Source organism: Penicillium verhagenii (genome assembly GCF_028828195.1).
Source record: "Penicillium verhagenii strain IBT 33310 chromosome Unknown utg000002l_segment0_segment0, whole genome shotgun sequence".
NCBI lineage: Eukaryota > Fungi > Ascomycota > Eurotiomycetes > Eurotiales > Aspergillaceae > Penicillium > Penicillium verhagenii.
This window is the reverse complement of record NW_026643166.1, coordinates 3,092,657-3,111,719: the sequence shown is the minus strand read 5'-3', so window position 1 is coordinate 3,111,719 and position 19,063 is coordinate 3,092,657. Positions and strand designations below refer to the sequence as shown.

Genomic DNA, 19,063 nt, shown 5'->3' with positions numbered 1-19,063 from the left:
GATCTGCTACTGATTTGGATTTGTTCCCTCAGGGACAAAAGTGGAGGCGAAGTGGATATAGTATGGGTATAGAATGGTAATAGATGGAAACCAGTCAAAGTTGGAGTAGATCAGAGAACTTTAACCGGGTGGGAGGAACAAAGAAAAAAGAAAAAGTGATAAGCAGGTAAAAAAGAAAAAAAAAGCAAAAAACGAAATTCAATGGAGCAGGTGGGGTGTAGATGATATGGGACTTCAGCCGCCAACTGCATAGACCTTAATATCATGCAAGACGAAACCGGGGCCAAACCAACCTGCTCAACCCCCCGCATGCCCCGCGGTGAGTATAGATTGGGTGACGTGGAGCGGTCAGAGACAACTTTTCGAGTGACTTTTGAAGTTCAAGTCCAAGATTTCTTTTTGGTTTTTTTTTTCTTTTTCTTTTTTCTTTTCGATTTTGAGATTTGTGGAATTTTGGGGGTGATTTGGTAAATTCAAGTTTGGGAAAGCAGGGATGAATTGGAGTAAATAACGAATGAGATGTTTGAAGTGATTCAGTGGTTTTCAGTGGTTTTTAGTGGTTTTCAGTGGTTTTTCAGCAATGTAGAAGGTAATGATTGTAATTTAAATGTATTGACAGTATTGTCCTAAATCAATTTACCCACTAGACGGTCCGAGCCGAGAGTGGAGATTCCTGCAAGCACAAAGAGAAAAACATACACATAATCCCGGTCATTTGGGCAGAGACAGCAGCACTTGAGAAGAGTAACGTCCTGTCCTACCGATACACAGATCAAGATCGACACGTGTTGGAACAGAATCATCTACCAACCGGTTATGAAACCATATATCAGAGTTCAAGTATAGGAACCTCGGCAACCATTTTCTCTCTGTTCCCTTTTCTTCTCTCTAATTCTAATCCTTCTCTACTCGAATTTCTCAGCTCAAGATTTTCCAGGTCAATGCGTATATCAGGTGATATCCTGGTAGTCCATGCACCGAAACGTGGTACGGCGTGATATGCCCTCGGTCATGGGTAATCCCGGGAAGTCTTGTTATCTGGTCTGCAGGGAACATTACCTGTACAAGTCCAATGTTACCCTTAGCTTTGAGAAATAGGGAACATTGAAACATAAAAACATTGAAATATTGAAACATGGAAACATGGAAACATGGAAACAATTGAAATATTGAAACATCGAAACATCGAAACAGTCACCACTTTTGGGCTGAGAAAAAAAAAGAGACTTGGGAGCCAAGGCACTAACACTGACAATCTATTTTGATAACCAGCCTTGCGAAATAGAAAAAAAACAAAATAGGAAATAATAATGCATCTGCTATATAGGTAGGAGACGGGCGCAAGTTACTACTACTTTCTCTTTAACTTTTCCTGGCTCATCGCCCATTCCCTTTTCCCTTTCTCCTGTCCTAAACGCCCAGGCAACTCCCCTCCTACCCAGTTCGGCCAAACTGGTTAAAGCCGGCGCAACACAAGCGCAACGAGGTGTACGATCAGATCCCGCGCTGACATTGGAGGGCACCAGCAAGGCTGTGTGGCCCTAATCAGAACAATTTCTGCCATCTGAGATGCAATGGTGGAAATTGCAATCCCTTCCCCCCCCCCCTATGGATTTCATCTTTCCCTGATCATAGGGCAGACGGTGCGACAATGGTTGGTGACTGGTGACTTGGAATCAATTCATTTCTTATTTAATGCAATACATGCAACATTTGAATACATCTCTGAACCCCGACAGGAATCTATCTACTTGGGACTTTCAACTGGTTGATCCCATGTCCTTTTTTTTACTTCTAGGATTTCACCGGTCAACGAAAGAAATGAGAAACCAAAAGCAAATTAAAAAGAATTATTCCCAAAATTCTCAAACAGAAAACAGAAAACAGAAAACATCCCTGGAAAATTGGAAGAGAGCATTGGTTGAAACCGGGTGACCTTGCGCGAAAACACTACCCCGAAGGATTATTGATTCGGCAAATGCACTTTCCGTTCTCCGTGCCCCGTCTTCTTCCTTATGTCCGTGGACCAACACACGTTCTCATGTCTCTGAGAGAGTCAGAGAGCAAAAAATCCAGTGAGAAAGCTGTGCATATCTGTGGATCTATCTGCACGTCTACAACTAGTGGCTGCGGGAGGTTCACCGATGGATTTCAATCCCACGGGCCACGAGGCACCCAACCAAAACGAAAACTAGGAAAAAGAAAAAAGAAAGAAAAAAAAAGCCTTCCATATCTGCATGAATCTAACCAGATCTAAATGATACGTTTGTGTTTTCCGTTGGGAGGGAAAAAAAGAGAGGGGAAGGGCTGAGTGGCCCCATTGTCCCTTCCCGTGCCCCTTTCGTGGCCCAAATCTGTCAGATTGGAAGCTAGTGGGAAACCCCTACTGTCGGGAAAAGGTGATGCACCATGCAGCAGCGCCCCCAAGCTCAATCACCCAATAGCCTCGGAGAAAATGCGAGTCAGATCAGCAGGACAATGTAGTTTCTTTCACGCCTTTCGTTTCTCTAAGCACGCCCCAGGTACGAGGTACGGCGGACCGTCCACCCACCCAAAAACCAAGGACAAAAGAATCAAGTAAGATTTCCGAGGGGGAGGGGGTGAGCTGTTGATCGTTGGTTATTGATTTGTTTGCCTCCCTTTTGCCCCTCCATGGGAGCCTAACACTTGTCCCTTTTCACATCATTCTCCGAGTTTCACATTGGGGAGTAGAATACTAGCTTCTCCTTTCGCAAGCAAATCAAAACTCTCCTCGCTCGTCGGCGAACTAGACGCCAGATGATCAGGCGGCAAGTCGTGTACCTCTTGCTCCGGCTCTGACGGCTCACGGCCACCCTGGTACCGGCGTTCCCCAATCCATTCGATCCCGTCCCCCGCACCACGGGTGCCAGCTGGGCGACGCTCACCCTCACCTTCCAGAAGGGACAACTCGCTTCGGGCAGCATTCTCCCCCCAAGTGAGAAGGGGCAGATGACGGCGGTGCCACTCGCCTAGGAACATTCCTTCGGGGTCAACCTCCTGACGCACCTTCATCCATTCGTCCATGTCCTCGCCATACAGCCCGTGAAGCTCGGTGGGACCGAGGACCGAGAAATTCTTCGCCCAGTGAGGTTTGGCATCCATGTCCCGCATGAGCCATTCAAAGGCCTCGTAGAAGCGTCGTCGGCACGGCGGATCCCGAAAGTAAGGCCGGTAGAGTGTCGCATTCAAGTAGAGTGTTGGGCCATCACGGCAGGTAGGGTCCAGGAAGGGACGAGGGCGAGGATTCTTGGACGAATCTGACACCCGCACCTCGATCGGACAGTGCACATAGAGTCCCTTGCTGGAGAACGGGATGCCCGCCGTCTTGCTGTCGCCATGCAGCCAAGCAGAGAGACGGATGATGGTCTCCGGTCCCTTTTCCAAGGGTAGAGCCCATTCGTTGACGAATTGCGAATACAGACAGTTCATGAGCAGACCGTCGCGCGCCGGATCAACCGCCTCCGTGACGGTGGTTCCTGGTCGAAAACCGTACTGCATGCCAAAGACAAACCACTCCACCCACGGCAGAATTCGGGGGAAGTATGAGGACAGAGCTAAAAGGTTGTGGTAGACGTGGTATCCAAACCACTCGCCGTAGAAGTTCTTCGGGGCCGCGCGCAGCGGGAGATCGGTTTGGTCAGCTCGCCAGACAATCGCGCCCTTCTCATATGGCATCCACCAGACGCGGACGAATTCATGAGACGTCCATAGTCCGGTTGTCCACTCGCTGATCACCTGCGATAACGAATATCGCTCCTGGCGCCAAGCGATGTTGAACGCTGGTCGCGCCTTGAAGGTCACCTCCACGATGATGCCGAGGGCACCCAGGGAAACAAGGGCAGCGCGGAAGAGGGACTCGTTGCTAGTAGCGCTACAGCGCACTAACTGACCGTTCGGTAGAACCAGGGCCAATGATTCGATGCATTCCGAAAGCAATCCGTGGCGTAGAGAACTTCCATGTGTTCCTGTCGCAATGACCCCCGCAATAGACTGACTATCAATGCTTCCCAGATTTTCCAATGTCAAGCCCTGTTCTTCCAGTCGATTGCCCAAGTCGTATAGTCGGATACCGGCCTCGACAGTAACCATGCGGGTTGTGGGGTCGATGTGAAGAATGCGCTTGAAGTCATCAAGGTTGACGAGCCAGGACGAGGTGCAGGTCAAATCGGAGGGGGAGTGGCCACTGCCGACAGTGACCAGGCGGCGGCGACATCTTCGGGCAAGGGTGACGAGCTGCTGTATCTCAGGGATTGTTTGCGGGCGAATGTAGAGCTCCGGTCGGGAGTAGAAGGTCTTGGCCCAGGTATGGTGGACGTGGTCGGTTGACGCGCGGAATGGGACCGCGGAGTCGAGCTTAGACAGCTCACGAGTGATGAGAGGGTCCATGATGCTGTTTCTCTGTATGACAATCACGGCATGTTGCAGACCACAATCACATTATCTGTCCAAGTAGGGATGTGAAGTCTGGTGGGGGAGAAAAGGGATAAAGAAATCACGCTAAAAGAAGATTAGTATGGCGACATGAGAAGTTTGATCGGCCCACTTTGCTTTGATATCCAGTTATTCCCCCACTTCTGTACCGACTTCTTTTATATTCACTTCAACTTTTCGTCTCTGGTTTAATTTATCTAGCTTTCTAAAGCTGGTCTCCAGTGTTTCACAATGTCCAGGCTCTTCTTTTTTTTTTTTTTTTTTTTTTTTTTTTATCCTGCTGTGTACCATGCTTATAAATTCAAATCCCTGTGAGTACTAGTAACCTTGGAATTCTCCCGCCAAAAGTTTACTAGTTATCTGCAGCCTCATCATCGATAAGCCAATGATCCACGCCGTGTTAATTCTTCCGGCTAACTAGTCATGCACTTAGATTATGTCTTCTGACTCGTTCTCGTTTACAGCTCAACCTTGGAAGAGGACAAGTATACAGAGTTCAAATGTTCAAGATATTCGTAACATGAAAAGAATCAGTTTTTCCCCATGACTTTACATAGTATATGGATAAAATGCTTGCAAAATGTGACACATACAACCCAGATGCTCCCGATGCTCCTCTAGGGAAACAATGATGGTAAAGACTCCAGCCACCCGTGAATGCTCTCTTTACAGGGCCGAAATATGCACAAAGAAATAAGAGGACAAAATAAAACAATATGAGAACAAAAATAAAAAGAGAGCAAAGAAAAATAGGCAAGATAGAAAAAATGAAATGCAATACGTAAATAAAACAGTAAAGACACACACAGGATGTCTCTTAGTTGGCCGGAGAACGGATCGCTTCAATCGCCACGTCAAGAGGGAAAACGCAGGGGGCGTGAAGAGAGGATATGTTCCATTTGCGGAATGCGCTTTGGCATCGGTCTGGGATACCACCGAGCGACACGAAGCTCTTGGGGATGAAAGGTCGGTCTTGGAGCGAGGCAGCAAGTATACCGTACTCGTGTGCGAAGACCACGGCAGATGCAAAGTCTGCGGACTTTTGGAATGCTTGTTCACCGACAATGACATAGATCTCGAAGAAGGTATCCAAGACATAGACATCCTTGTCCGTCAAGTCTCGGTAGCAGAAGGGTTCAATCTCCTGAACCGTATCGTTCGGGCGAACAGTCGGTGAGCCAGAGCCAGGACGACGCATCCAGAAACGAGTTGGCTGGCCCAGCTCGTGGTCAATCCGAAGAAGACGGGTCCGGAAATGATCGAACTTCGGCTTCAGTCGCCAGTAATCAGCTGTCAGCAGCGCGTTGGTTTCGTTAGAGCCTGCAAAGTCCTCAAAGAAAGTTTCAGGCTCTTCGCCCTCGCCCACTTCTTCGAATTCGCCGGTTAACCCGAGATCCATGCTAATCAGCCGAGCTGCGCCGGTTTCCTCGGGCCCACTGCCCTTGCCCTTCCACAGGTAAAGCTTGCCAAATGGTGCTGAAATCACGAACGGGAACCCAGAGCACAAATTGCGGAGCGAGTAGTCGACTTCATCAAAGGCCATTTGTCCCAGATGTTTGCGGCCGCAGAGCATGTACAAGGAAGATGAAGTCAAGCGAGAGCTAGATCCACGGCGAGTGATGATAATGCCACCAAGGGCTTGGATAAAGCGCATACGCTCCTTGCCCTGACGGGTCACTTGTAGCTTGCAGCCGTTCTCGCGGGCTACTTTACGGGCAAATAGCTGGGCGTCATCCAGAGCCGCTTCTGGAACGTCGTCTCCACACCACAGGTAGACTTCAGCGTGGTTACCGCCATCTGCTTCGAATAAATGCACGCACACGTACATGCTACCCTCGTACAAAACATACTCCTGGTTGATAGGCAGCTCTTGCTTCTTTCCATCGCCTGTCATTTCCCAAATCTGTCGCTTCACAGTTCGAATCTTGGTGTCATCCAGTTTGCTTGACAACATCAATTGCGGGTCAATGTCCATCCGGTCTCGTGGATTAGGAAATGACTTGAAGAAACCTCCGATGACCTCCCGGGCTTCCGCAGCCTGGGCCACTAGGGAAGGCGCGGACATCTTTCGCGAAAGTCTATTGCGAGGATCGATTGGCTTTGCGAGAGAGACACCGGTCTTTTTAGGTGGCACTGGTGGTGAGCCGCTAACCTTGCTCTGTGGTGAAGAGTCTGCAACCATGACCCCTGGGGTGATTTTCGGAGAAGGCGTTGAAGGCAAATCTTTTTGGATTTCTCGGGAGCTCATGCGAAGTGGAGAGGGCGATGATGAAATGTATCGTGCTTGGCCCCACTGGAATCGCGACGAGGGACTGGATGGTGATGGAGATGGCGAGGGTGATGAGCTTGGTTTCGGTGGGACAGGGGGTCTACTTGATGGGCTGGCGTCTCTGGTCGATTCGAAATCGCGAGAGACGCGCTCGTTCGGGCTAATGGGGTTGAACTCTTTGGGAGAAGTGGGCGATAAGTTTCTCAGTCGTTGCAGTCCGCCGTTGAGAACATCCTGGAAGCTGGTCTTTACTCCTGGAAATTGCTTGAGGTAGGGGCTCCCTATTTGTGCGGTTTCAGTATCGAGAACCACGTTGTCTGTTGACTTATTCTCCGAGATCGCTTCCGGAGAAACTGAAGGCTCGGGAATAGTCTGAGATATTTCGACTTCAGGAGATGAGATGGCACCAACCTCCTTGATATCCTCAGCAGGTGAGGCAGTGGAAGCAGCGGCCCCCTTGGGTGCTCGTCGCTTGGGCCCCCTCGCACGACCCTTGGTCGCGTGGGTGAGAGGCGCAGATGGCAGGGCGGGAGAGGCATCTCCAGAGGCTGGCACGGGCAGCTCTTTCTTGGGTCCTTCGGCTGGACTTGGAGGCCCCCGAGAGAGAAGGCCCGCTAGTGCGGGGTTGATTCGGCCTGCAAGTTTTCCTTTAGCGGCAGAGACATGTGTTGTTGTAGCCATGCTCGCGGTATCGACAGCCTCGGGCGACGGCAAGCTACGAGCCGAGCGAATGGTATCGATTGAAGGCTCTCGTTCTGTCTTCATGATTGGCCTAAAAGCCTCCTCCATATAGTTTTTGTCAGTCTCGAGGCTGGGGCTAAGGCCAAACTCCAAGTCTGCAAATTTTGGCTCGCTAGCAACCGGGGATGCTTCCTGAACCTCACCCGAACTGGGACGAGATACAGGTGATAGTTGTGATCGGAAAGATCGTGTAGGGCTGAGCTCTGGAGCAGCGGTAGGGCTCTGTATTTCAGGGTTTGTTTTCCGGATACTGTTCGTCTTCGTCATGAGGTTACGCTTCGCAAGGGCCTCTGGAACAGGTTCGGCTGGCTTTGGTGTATCCTGTTCTCCCACAGTGTTTCGTCGAATCGAGCCTCCTCCAGCTTTCATTGCCTCCTTTTGACTCACAAGACTCTCCTTGAAATCATCGACTCGCTGGGTCTTCTTCGGGCCACCGGTCGCGTTCAAGGCGGACTTGCCGCGAAGAATGTTGCTCTTGAGAGCATCCGGAGCCACGTAGTTTCGAGTCTCTGTTTTCTTAAGTTTTCCAAATACATTCTTGAATTCGGGCTCTGTTTCCTTGCCCTTATCTTGAGCAACATCACGTTTGCGCAAATTTCCACGGAAGTCGACAACTGGAGATTGAAGCTTGGGCTTTGGTGAAAGTGGCTCTCGTGTAGGGAGCGAGAAATTAGGCTTGGGACTCAGTGCAGCAGGCTTACGAATTGACGCGAGCCTTGAACTGACCTCAAACTCTTCCACTGGTGGCTTTTCTTGGGGCTCCTGCGTTTCTTTTTCTGGCGAAGCTGAAAGAACCGGCTCTTCTTCTGCTTCGTCTTCTTCTTTTTCCTCTACGACCTCTGGGACCTCCAGGACCTCGGGGCCCTCGGGCTCAAGCTCAGGCTGAGGCTCAATCTCAGAAACGGACTTCGTCCGCAGTGGTTCAGATTCCAAGGCAGATGGCGGGGAGTCCGGTACTGTCGGTTTTTTGGTCACACTTGGACTGCCAAGCACGGATGGAGTTCCAGAAATGCTAGGCTTTTTGAAATGACCACCTGGCGGTGGTGTTCGCATCAAGCCCACCGGTGTGACTTCTTTGAAGGTACTCGCTCGGCCAAAATCCACACTGCCTCTAGATTGTCGCGCTTGTTGTTGCCACGACGGCTGCGGTGGGGGTGGCTTTGACTGCCGTGATTCCGGTCGGTTGAGTGCACTCTCCAGCCAGGTGGATTTGGTCGGGCTCCAGCGTCTAGGGTCCATAGTTCTCGACGTGAATGGGCTTGATGGACTATCGCCACCAAAACTGTCCGCGGTCACTGAGCTGGTAGATCTAGCGTGGCCATATAATGGAGGTCTGCTAGGACTTCCTTCAGAGCGCATGGCGTCGTATTTCCCCGAGAACGAAGGAGTAGTCGGTCTCTCAGTCGTTTCTGACGGTTGCACAGATGCTTCAGTGTGGCTCGAGCCGGGTCGCTCTGTAGGTGCTGGCGCAGTTTCCCGGTTGGTTCGAGAGGTGGTAGGTGTCATGTCACTGAAGCTGGCCGTGAGGCTAGGAGCCGCAACACTGTTTCGGTTGCTAACAATGGAGTTGCTTCGGCTCAGACCCTGTGGAAGCTGAGCGCTCCATCGTTTTGATACACTGTCGGATCGCCTCATCATAGCACTCTGTACAAATCCACCGAGACCTTTAGTAGGAGAAGTCGAACGAGCTCGCTCCGGTGACATTCGCCGCTGCGTGGGAGACGGTGGTAGGGCCGGTTCGTCTGTCTGCATCTCGGTTTGCGCAGGGTCCAACTTCGGGGCCTCTGTCATTGCCACTGGCGAGCCTAGACCAGTGGCCGGTGAAAGCGACGACACACTTGAATATCGATTGCTCACATTGCTCTCCCCGACCGTCGACGCTGTCTGTGGCCGGGATGGTGACTTTTCCTCCGCTGTCTCGAATTTCTCCGGTTCAACTGTTGACTCAACATCCATGCCTGGCAACTGACGACTCGGTCCTAAATCCACGTGGTCTTCTGACCGTTCCTCTGACTTTAGAAATGCAGGTGATCCCAATCCGCGGTCCGCGGTCTGTCGAAACCAAGATGGGTCTTTCGACGAAAGCGACAGAGCTATCGAAGCCCGCGACATTTGGTTCTCGTTCGACGCCGTGGATTCATTTCGCAGGTGACTGGATCGAGTCGGTGATGTCGAGCCTGGTGATCTATTCGTCGCAAAATCACGCGAAGACGGGCGTTGCTGCCACGACAAGGTCCCCGCACGACTTCGGCCCCCCAGGGCGGGCACTGTTCGTGGAGAGCCGGATTCCATCTCTTGAACCGATCCTCGCCTGGAATTTGTGGTGTAAAACGGCTCCGGATCTTGACTTGGTTTTGCTCGGCTGAATGGCTCGGGATCCGGGGTCTGTACGGTCGGTTCGAGTAGTTCTGGGGGGTCGATGGATGAAACGCTCAGTCTTAAGGGATTCAGGGTAGGGGAACTGGCAATGGAAGATCCGGCAATCGATCGTGCTCGCTCTGGTTTCATCTGGTCAGTATCTCGTGGGAAAATGGTGGGTGGGTCATGACGCCAAAATAGCGCGGGGTTCTGGCTACGCCAGCGCCCGCAAGGATAACGGAGCCAAGAACTGAAGGGAGGGGCAGTGTGTACCAGCTCGACGGGCTTGTCTTTCTTTGCGGCCTTGCAAGATCTCATCCTCCAGTCGCTTAGTGCGCTCGTCATCTTCTTTGTCACGACGCTCGCCGAGTTCCCGAATGCGCAGTAGGAAATCGTTCACGTCCTCCGGACCATCTGGACTCTTGGTGGTCGTCATGATCCCGTTGCGCGTTTCCGCCAAGCGGGAATCTCTCCTAGTTGTATTTGGGGGAGAGGGGGGGAGTTGTATAAGGGAGGGGAAAAGAGTGGGAGGAAGGAAGAAGCCAAGGGCTGAGGTGTGTCTCCGCCCTGCTTAAATTGAAATGGGGATGCGCGCGATCCATCGCAAGTCATTGGCTCCTCCGATCTCCATTTTGCATCCCTTTGCTCCAAAAGTTCTCACAAGGATCCATTTTCTATATTTAATTAATGGGACTGATCTAAGCTACTTGACTATCCCGAGGCCATTTTTGGACCTCTTTTTTTTTGAAAATTTTAAACATTTTGGTATATTTACGTTTTGTTTGTTTACTAAGGTTTTGTGGAGCGGATCGCTTCCAGGTTCACGCCCCGCTGGTTGTTCGGCTTTCAATTTTAGTCCCATGGAATTTCGCCGCAATGACGAAATGATGGATTTTTTTTTCTTTCCCTTAAAAAAAAAGGGGGACGCTAGTATATCTGATCTATCAATCAGGTACAGAGTACATGCAGTTCTAACATGGAATGTATTGGTTTTTCTACTCAAGTCCTACATGCATCGTTCAACCACTTAAGTCTAGTATGCAGTCGACGGGTTCAATGCGTAAGGTATCGGAGAATTTGCTATGAATCCATATCTTTCGGGCATATGCGGTCGTCCGTTGGGCAGGACCGCTAAAAAGATGGTGAAAAAAAACCAAGGTTAAACCCTTTAGAATTAGAACTCAACTTGGATCTCAACTTGGATTCAAAAGTCCAACGCTACACCGCATGGAAGTTTCCTACCCTGGCTCAACCAGACAACCAGGTCACGGAGCCAATAACCCTCCCAGGTTGGAATATATTCCCGAAAGTGCCATATGAAGATCCTCCGGGGCAACAATAAATCATGTATTCGAAGCCATGTTAGTAGAGGAACAATCGGTCTTTCGCATCCTGTACCACCCACTCCAACCCTTCATTCAAGTTTTGTCCTGTCATAGCACTGCATGGGAGGATAGTCCATTTATGGGTTTTGATTGAATCCAGCCCAAGGCGCTGTGAGGGATCCATCAGTTCAATCCCGCGAATCACTGGGGATAGAAATCAAGAAAACAAAACATCACGTACCTCTCGCACCTCTTCCTCATCCATGCAATGTTCCACATCTGTTTTGTTCAAGAACACCAACAGACTGGCACCCGTCAATCGCTGTCGGAGGTTAGCTCGGGATCCCGAGAATTTAGGTGGGGACCAAACCTCCTCCAGCAGCAGCCCAGCCAGCTCTTCACGACAATCCTCCACCCGGAGTCGATCGGTTGCATCCACAACCCAGACCAAAGTATCGGTCTTTTCAAAATAATTTTTCCAGTAGGAGCGTAGTGTCTTTTGTCCACCCACATCCCCTGCTTCAAGTCAGTCTCTCATCGATGCCACCCGTAGTGCGACTCACAAATGTTCAATTTATATCTAGGTTGAGTCAGTAAGCATAAGACAATTTTTTTATAGAAGGATCGAAGTTCCAGTACTCACCCCATGAAATCAATAGTCTTAATGATAAAGCCCAATGTTGGACTGACGGTGGTGACATCCTCATTCATGATTCTTTTCACAATGGTGGTTTTGCCCGCATTATCGAGTCCTCTATACCCTGTATTAGCCGACCCCCATCCCTCAGCGATGGATTATAAGGCACTAACAGCATTAATACTCGCATTTCCTTGTCCTTTAGACGAGCTTTGCGCAAGATAGATAGCATTATGCTGAGTGGTCTGATATCCAGTAAGCGATGTGAAGAGCAAGATTGTGTAGCGGATAAAGACTGATTGTGGACGTGACCGTTCCGCTTCTACCTTTGTATAGATCAACCACACTTACCATAATCCTTGGCGATTGATGATTATACTGGCAAATATAAGCTTGGAAATTTCTACAGAATGAAATTATAATTTACTGGAATCGAGAGCTCAAAAACAAATTAGTTGACGATTGGTGGCCGCACTAATCCACTTGATAAATTGATTATAGACGGCAGTATAGCCTTATCTGGTCTCCTTACCTTGTATATAAATAACAGAGCAAAGCGGTTACAATTTCTTCTACAATAGTGCCGGTGTAAACATATTGAAGTTGCTAACTGGCAACTGACAACAAGCTCAGTCAATATCAAGCAGCCAAGCTACTATATCTGTCCCCACTATGGCTTACGTGATCCTCTTATCGCCCAATATTTTTTTCTGCCAACCAATTTTTTCTCCGCACACCGCCTGTTGATTTCTTCCTAGAGATTACGGGTTGAGTATCTAGAGATCCAATTGCTTTATTCACTCCATTTATTGGAAAATTATCCTATTGAGGCAAGAGATACTTATTCCAAGTATCTACGCGAGTGAATCCATTCCTCGCCAATTGCCTCCATCATGGCTCCAAAAGACGACGACTTTGTCTTTACCTTGTCCGACGAGGAGGATGTCCCCCGTTTCGACGATGACGAGGAGGAAGGAGACGAGATGAACGGCGCGGCCGATGCCAGCGACAACAAGAAGCGCAAGCGCGAGGCTGAGACCTCCAAGGGAAAGAACAAGAAGCTGAAGCAGCAGAACAAGGACAAGAAGAAGGGCAAGGGCAAGGGCAAAGCTGCGCCAGTCGAGGAGAGTGAGGAGGAGGAGGAAGAGGAGGAAGACAATGAGGAAGCTCCAGCCGGTGATGATGATGGCGCATTGAACCCCGATTTTGAGTTCGATGTTGCTGGTTTGGCGACAAACAACGTTACCGAAGGCTTTGACGGATGGGGTCTCGAGGATTCCAAGCAGAATGGTCCCGGTGGAGATAAGAAGGCCGTCGACATCGATGATATTATCACACGGAGAAAGGAGAAGAAGGATGCCGCTGCTGCGAAGAAGCAGAAGAAGAAGGACGCCGCGGAGCCTGTATTTGAAGGCGTGGAAAGTGCCGACGAAGATGGTGGTGTCGAGGTCGATTTCAAAGACGATGAATTGATGGCCGATGATGCCTTTGGTATGGGTGCTGATGATGCTGAAGAGAGCGAAGCTGAGGGTCCCTCGGGCCCCGAAGACAACGACGAGGAAGAGGAAGGAAGCGACGACGAAGACGATGAAGACGACGATGCTGCATCTGACAACGACTCCGTCGCTACCCCCGTTAACCACCCCGACGACGTCTCTGACCGCGAGGATGCATCCGATGATGAGAGTGAGGTGGACGCCGAGGAGGCAGCGAAGCGCAAGGCGTTCTTCGCTCCCGAAGAGAAGACCGACGGCAAGACCGACAACAAGAGCACATTCCAAGACTTCAACCTTTCTCGTCCTATTCTCCGAGGTCTCGCCTCGGTTGGTTTCACAGATCCCACACCAATTCAGCGCAAGGCCATTCCCGTAGCACTTCTGGGCAAGGATATTGTCGGTAGTGCCGTGACCGGTTCCGGAAAGACTGGTGCTTTCATTGTCCCCATTCTCGAACGTCTACTCTTCCGCCCTCGCAAAACCCCTACTTCTCGTGTCGTTGTTCTAATGCCCACCCGTGAGTTGGCGGTGCAATGTTACAACGTCGCCGTCAAGCTGGCTACCTTCACCGACGTCACCTTCTGTCAACTTGTTGGTGGTTTCAGTCTCCGTGAGCAGGAAAACATCCTTAAGAAGCGCCCTGATGTTATTATCGCCACGCCCGGTCGTTTCATTGATCACATGCGCAATTCCCCCAGCTTTACTGTTGATACCCTTGAGATTCTCGTTCTTGATGAAGCCGATCGTATGCTTGAAGACGGATTCGCGGACGAGTTGAACGAGATCTTGACCACTATCCCCAAGTCTCGTCAAACCATGTTGTTCTCCGCTACTATGACTGAGAAGATTGACAGCCTTATCCGTGTTGGCTTGAATCGTCCTATGCGGTTGATGGTGGATGCCAAGAAGCAGACTGTCGTAACCTTGACCCAAGAATTTGTCCGATTACGTCCTGGTCGTGAGGATAAGCGTCTCGGATATCTGCTGTACCTGTGCAAGGAAATCTACACTGGGCGCGTTATCGTCTTTTTCCGACAAAAGAAGGAGGCGCATCGGGTACGCATCATCTTTGCTCTCATGGGCTTGAAGGCGGCCGAATTGCACGGTAGTTTGAGCCAAGACCAGGTATGTTTCCGACTCAAGAAAAGAAAACCCCCTCTATCTTTACGTCGCAGTCGCGTATTTCCACCAGGATCAACAAATGCTAATTATTATTTTTAATCTATAGCGTATCAAGAGTGTTGAGAACTTCCGAGACGGCAAGGTGGCCTATCTCCTTGCGACCGATGTCGCCTCCCGTGGTCTCGATATCAAGGGTGTGGAGACCGTTATCAACTACGAGGCCCCGCAGAGCCACGAAATTTACGTGCATCGTGTCGGTCGTACCGCTCGTGCCGGTCGCACCGGTCGGGCCTGCACAATCGCCGCCGAACCCGACCGTAAGGTTGTCAAGGCAGCCGTGAAGGCCGGTAAATCCCAGGGTGCCAAGATTGTCAGTCGGGTGGTCGAGACAGCGACGGCTGACGAGTGGGCCCAGAAGGCAGTCGATCTCGAGGGTGAGATTGAGGAAGTCCTTCAAGAGGAGAAGCTTGAGAAGCAACTGTCACAGGCCGAGATGCAAGTGAACAAGGGAGATAACATGATGAAGCACGGAGCGGAAATCATGTCCCGACCCAAGCGTACCTGGTTCGAATCGGAGCAACAAAAACGGACGGCTAAGCAGGCGGGTGCGGAGGCACTCAACGGGCCCAACGCTCAATCTAAGAAGGTCAAGCTTAGTAACAAGGATATGAAACGATTGGATGATGCGCAGATGCGCCACGATGGCAACATTGGGTGGAAAAAGGGCAAGGCGGAGCGAGACGCCCGAGATGCGCCTCATGCAAAGGGCAAGGAAAAGAAGAAGGGCAAGGGCAAGCCATCGGGTAAACCCCAGGGCAAGGGCAAGGGCAGGAAATAAAGTCCCTCAATTGTATCTTTAAAATGTTTGGATACCAGGCGCAATCATATATAGGGTGCACTGCTTCCTATAAGGAAACCACCCAGTTTTTTTTGTATAGAAAATTCCAATTCAATGTTTCCAATGGCACAGATCATATTCAAATGTTATATGCAGCTTGATGATTGGAATGTTTCACTTCACACATGAGTTTATCATTGTCTTCTCGTAATCTCGTTTCAAATGGTGGATTTTGCAGTGGGGAAAGAAAAGCCAATGTGTGATAGTCCATTTTCCGATCGACCTCTATTTCTCTTAGTTTCAACTCTACTTGTATGCCTTAAGACAGGTACGGGCCACATTGGGCATATATCCATATCCACAATTCTATCTGATCTTCCAGATATTCTTTCTTGTTTCTAGTCTATTCTATTGTTTTTTTTTCTCTTGTTTTTTTTTTTTTTCATTTTTCAAACTCTCTCTCGCCCGAGTTGACTTAAAAAACACTCTAAAACGGCACTAGGAAAGCTAGTAGGAACGCCCTGCATATAAGCCAACGATAATCGGGAAGGTGAAGCCCAAAGCGGAACTGGTGAATCCTTTCTCTGGCTTGTTCTACGGACTAAGAAAGCCTTATTCCAAGCTAAAACCGGCTTCTTAGTACTTTGAATATACCTATGCAGTAGAATTCAGAAATCAAATCAAGAAAAAAAAAAACAAAAAAAACAAAAAAAAACACAGAGTTTTCAATTAGTTTTTTTCTATTAACACTTGTTTCTTTTCTTTCTAAAAAATCTCCAAAAATCTCCAAAAAACCCCCCGCGATATCGTTTGCCTAAAGGGTAAAAGCCCCACGCCCAGTTTCCTTATTGAATCTCTTGGGGCCAAAATTTCGCCGAGTTCCCCTCCGTAACTCTCCAATTCCGACATTCTCCCCTTGCTTCGTCTTTTTTCCCCTCTTTTACCCTTGTGTGCTCAAGTGCTATCTTACCAAATAATCCCAAAAAAAAGAAGATCGCTACTTTCCTTTTTCCTTTATTGAATGCCAATGGAGGTCGCGTGCCGCGGTACCCCGTGAAGGTTGCGTCATGGGTGTCGAGGGTTCTTCAAGCATGAGCGATCTGCCTTTGAAGACAAGTCTTCCGCGGAAAAGCGCCTTCTCATGTGAAGCGTGCCGCAAGCGTAAGGTGGGCATGCGCATAATTCCTTTATATTGAATCTCGGATAGTTGCTCCGAGGCATCGTTCCCATAGGCTGATCAATGGAGCTATATAGGTCAAGTGTAACGGAGCTTCTCCGTCTTGTTCACGATGCGCCGCCCGTGGGGAGGTCTGCGTCTACAGCTTGTGAGTGACTGCGACCGGTCAACTTCCGCTTGGCTGATCCCCCGCCTTTTATTTTATATTTATTTTTACCTATCCTCTTGACGTCTTGAATTTCTTGATTGTTTCTTTCGTCCTTTTTTGCTCTGGTTCAAAACTAATAGCCATCCAGAGCTCCGACATTATCTTACACCAAACAACTCGAAACGAGGGTCGCACAACTGGAGGATGCGCTGTCCAAGCTCCGCAATCAAAATGTCGATGTCGATGCCAGGAAGGTCAGCTCACCGGCTTCGGTGGCCGAGTCGAGCTCCAGCGCTGGACGCAGGATTAAGATGGAGCATGATGAGACGGGTGAACTTGCGAGGGAGTTCGATGGGTTGAATGTGGAGAATGACGGTCGCATCTCATTTCATGGACCAACCAGTTTGTTCCAGCTGCCCAGTGGCGCTGTGAATGAGACCGCATCAACTTTACATTTTGCCCAGGAGCTAGAGGCCCGCAAGGAGCGATTAATTAACAGTGCGTGGCGAGAGCGAGCATTCGAGCAGATGGCGACGATGCCGGTAAGTTTCTCCTCTATCCCTGGGATCAAGAGATTTGAACTGACCTCATATTTAATTCTAGGAACCGTTTCAATACCTCATCGATTCGCATTGGTGCTGGATTCAACCCTTGTTCAACTTTGTATATCGTCCAGCATTTACCCGTTCGTTTACCCTACTCACTTATGACCTGCCCTTGACTGATTAGCTAGCAGGCGATATGAAGCTAAACGGCCCTTACTATTCGGATGTCCTACTAAACGCTATCCTATCCCATTCCGTACGATGGTGCAAAGAAGAGCCTCAGATGGGCCCCCTTCTCGAATCCTTTGACGGCGGAGCACAGTTCTACCAACGTGCACGATCCGGACTCTTCGAGACACTTCAGAGTGGCTACGCGGAAATCCCCACAATTCAAACACTCCTCCTTCTCAGTGCGCAAGAGTGCGGCCGTGGTAACCGAACACAGGCATGGCTATATAGTGGAATGGCATTCCGATTGCTAGACGATCTTGGAATTTCCATCGACAGTCGGAAATATCCTGGAACAGCGCAGTTGTCAGATGAGGATATTGAAATCCGAAACCGATTGTTTTGGAGCTGCTACTTCTGGGATAAGATTGTAGCTTTGTATTTCGGTCGGGCCCCAGTGATGCAGCATTCTCGAGTGAGCCCGCCGCGAATGATATGTAAGTTTTCCGCTTCTACCCAAAAACCTCATCCTACTCCGACTGACAAAATTCAGTGGACGACACATCAGAAATTGAAATCTGGACACCTCATGGTGTGACTTTTCCTGATGGAGCACAATATCCACCGACGCAGGCACATTCAACCTCGTGCTTTATGAGGATGTGTGGACTGGCAGAAATCCTAAACCAGATCCTCGTCCACATCTATGACCCAATGCGGCAAAGTACCGAGGCTGAATTCTTCGAGTGCGTTCAAGAGCAGGCCAAGAACCTCGGGGAGTGGTGGGATGAACTTCCAGACTATTTGAGACTGGTGGCCACCGATCTGCCTCCATACTGCCCACCAAGCCATATAATGACATTGAAGTACGTTATTCTTTCCTTTTTCTGCAAGGCACAATGCTAATCCCATTCAGCTGCTTATACCATACGGTCAATATCCTGCTCCACCGCCCAATACTATGTTCTCGCGCTTTGCTACAGACTCGCCAAGAACCATACGACACAAGCCATCTCGTCCAATGCATGGCCTCCGCAACATCGATCCTATCCTTATTCGATCTATACCGTCGAACATATGGAGACAGCCACGTCGTTCTCTCCCTTTCCTATAGCATCTACACCGCGGCCTCGATATTTCTCCTTGAAATCCAGGCCCTGAAATACGCTGCACCGGGCACACTCGACAAGCTCAAGTTCTGCATTCTCGCCCTGGAGCGAGTCAAGGTTACCAACCCAGTCATGGCAACCGCCCTAAACCTGGTATACCAAGAGCTCCAAAAGCTCCATATTGATATCCACGCCCCACCGAATCCCGAAAAACCCCATCACCCACCTCCCCAGCCGCGACCCCACTCAACACCCCACAGTCAATCTCCCTCCGTCAGCAGTAACCCTTCTCGTCACGTCTCCCCGAGCCACCAACAACAACACCAGCAACATCAGCAACATCAACGACAACAAAGTCGGGCCACCATGGGCACCCCGGCTCCCAATACAACGGCTCCAATGATGTCTGGCTATAATTTCCAACAACCCGTTTCAGGCTTCGATCTCTCACAGATGGGTGAAATGCCCCAAATGCCCCCGACACATTTACTCGGTGGCATGTCCAATGCGGTCATGTCTGTTGATGATCCGCGATCGTATGAGATCACGCCTGAAGTTTTCGAGGCATTTTCGTATGCACAGCCGATCACGACAAATATGACCTCTCCATTTGAGACGAATTGGCATAATCAAAGCCAGTGATTGGGGATTGGGGTTTCGATACGACGCGATTGATGA

At 49.8% G+C, this 19,063-nt stretch overlaps 4 protein-coding genes across 4 annotated transcripts; 1 reads left to right on the top strand and 3 right to left on the bottom strand.

Annotated features, from left to right (window-relative positions):
- Positions 1 to 2,682: 2,682 nt before the first annotated feature.
- On the bottom strand, positions 2,683 to 4,407 carry N7466_001134 (D-arabinono-1,4-lactone oxidase; the record flags this gene model as incomplete). Its single annotated transcript, XM_057160532.1, has 1 exon — positions 2,683 to 4,407. One exon carries the CDS (start codon positions 4,405 to 4,407, stop codon positions 2,683 to 2,685), a length of 1,725 nt encoding a protein of 574 aa, XP_057026780.1.
- An 862-nt stretch (positions 4,408 to 5,269) lies between these two features.
- Positions 5,270 to 10,256, bottom strand: N7466_001133 (putative gelsolin repeat protein; the record flags this gene model as incomplete). The annotated part of the gene is made up of 2 exons (XM_057160531.1): positions 5,270 to 9,960; positions 10,094 to 10,256. 2 exons carry the CDS (start codon positions 10,254 to 10,256, stop codon positions 5,270 to 5,272), a joined length of 4,854 nt encoding a protein of 1,617 aa, XP_057026779.1.
- A 926-nt stretch (positions 10,257 to 11,182) lies between these two features.
- Positions 11,183 to 12,014, bottom strand: N7466_001132 (Small GTPase superfamily ARF/SAR type; the record flags this gene model as incomplete). The annotated part of the gene is made up of 5 exons (XM_057160530.1): positions 11,183 to 11,314; positions 11,387 to 11,661; positions 11,709 to 11,725; positions 11,789 to 11,899; positions 11,956 to 12,014. The coding sequence occupies 5 exons, from the start codon at positions 12,012 to 12,014 to the stop codon at positions 11,183 to 11,185; spliced, it is 594 nt and encodes a 197-aa protein (XP_057026778.1).
- A 661-nt stretch (positions 12,015 to 12,675) lies between these two features.
- On the top strand, positions 12,676 to 19,027 carry N7466_001131 (Transcription factor; the record flags this gene model as incomplete). The annotated part of the gene is made up of 9 exons (XM_057160529.1): positions 12,676 to 14,403; positions 14,507 to 15,203; positions 16,356 to 16,404; positions 16,493 to 16,546; positions 16,712 to 17,105; positions 17,167 to 17,248; positions 17,297 to 17,773; positions 17,830 to 18,142; positions 18,193 to 19,027. The coding sequence occupies 9 exons, from the start codon at positions 12,676 to 12,678 to the stop codon at positions 19,025 to 19,027; spliced, it is 4,629 nt and encodes a 1,542-aa protein (XP_057026777.1).
- Positions 19,028 to 19,063: the final 36 nt, after the last annotated feature.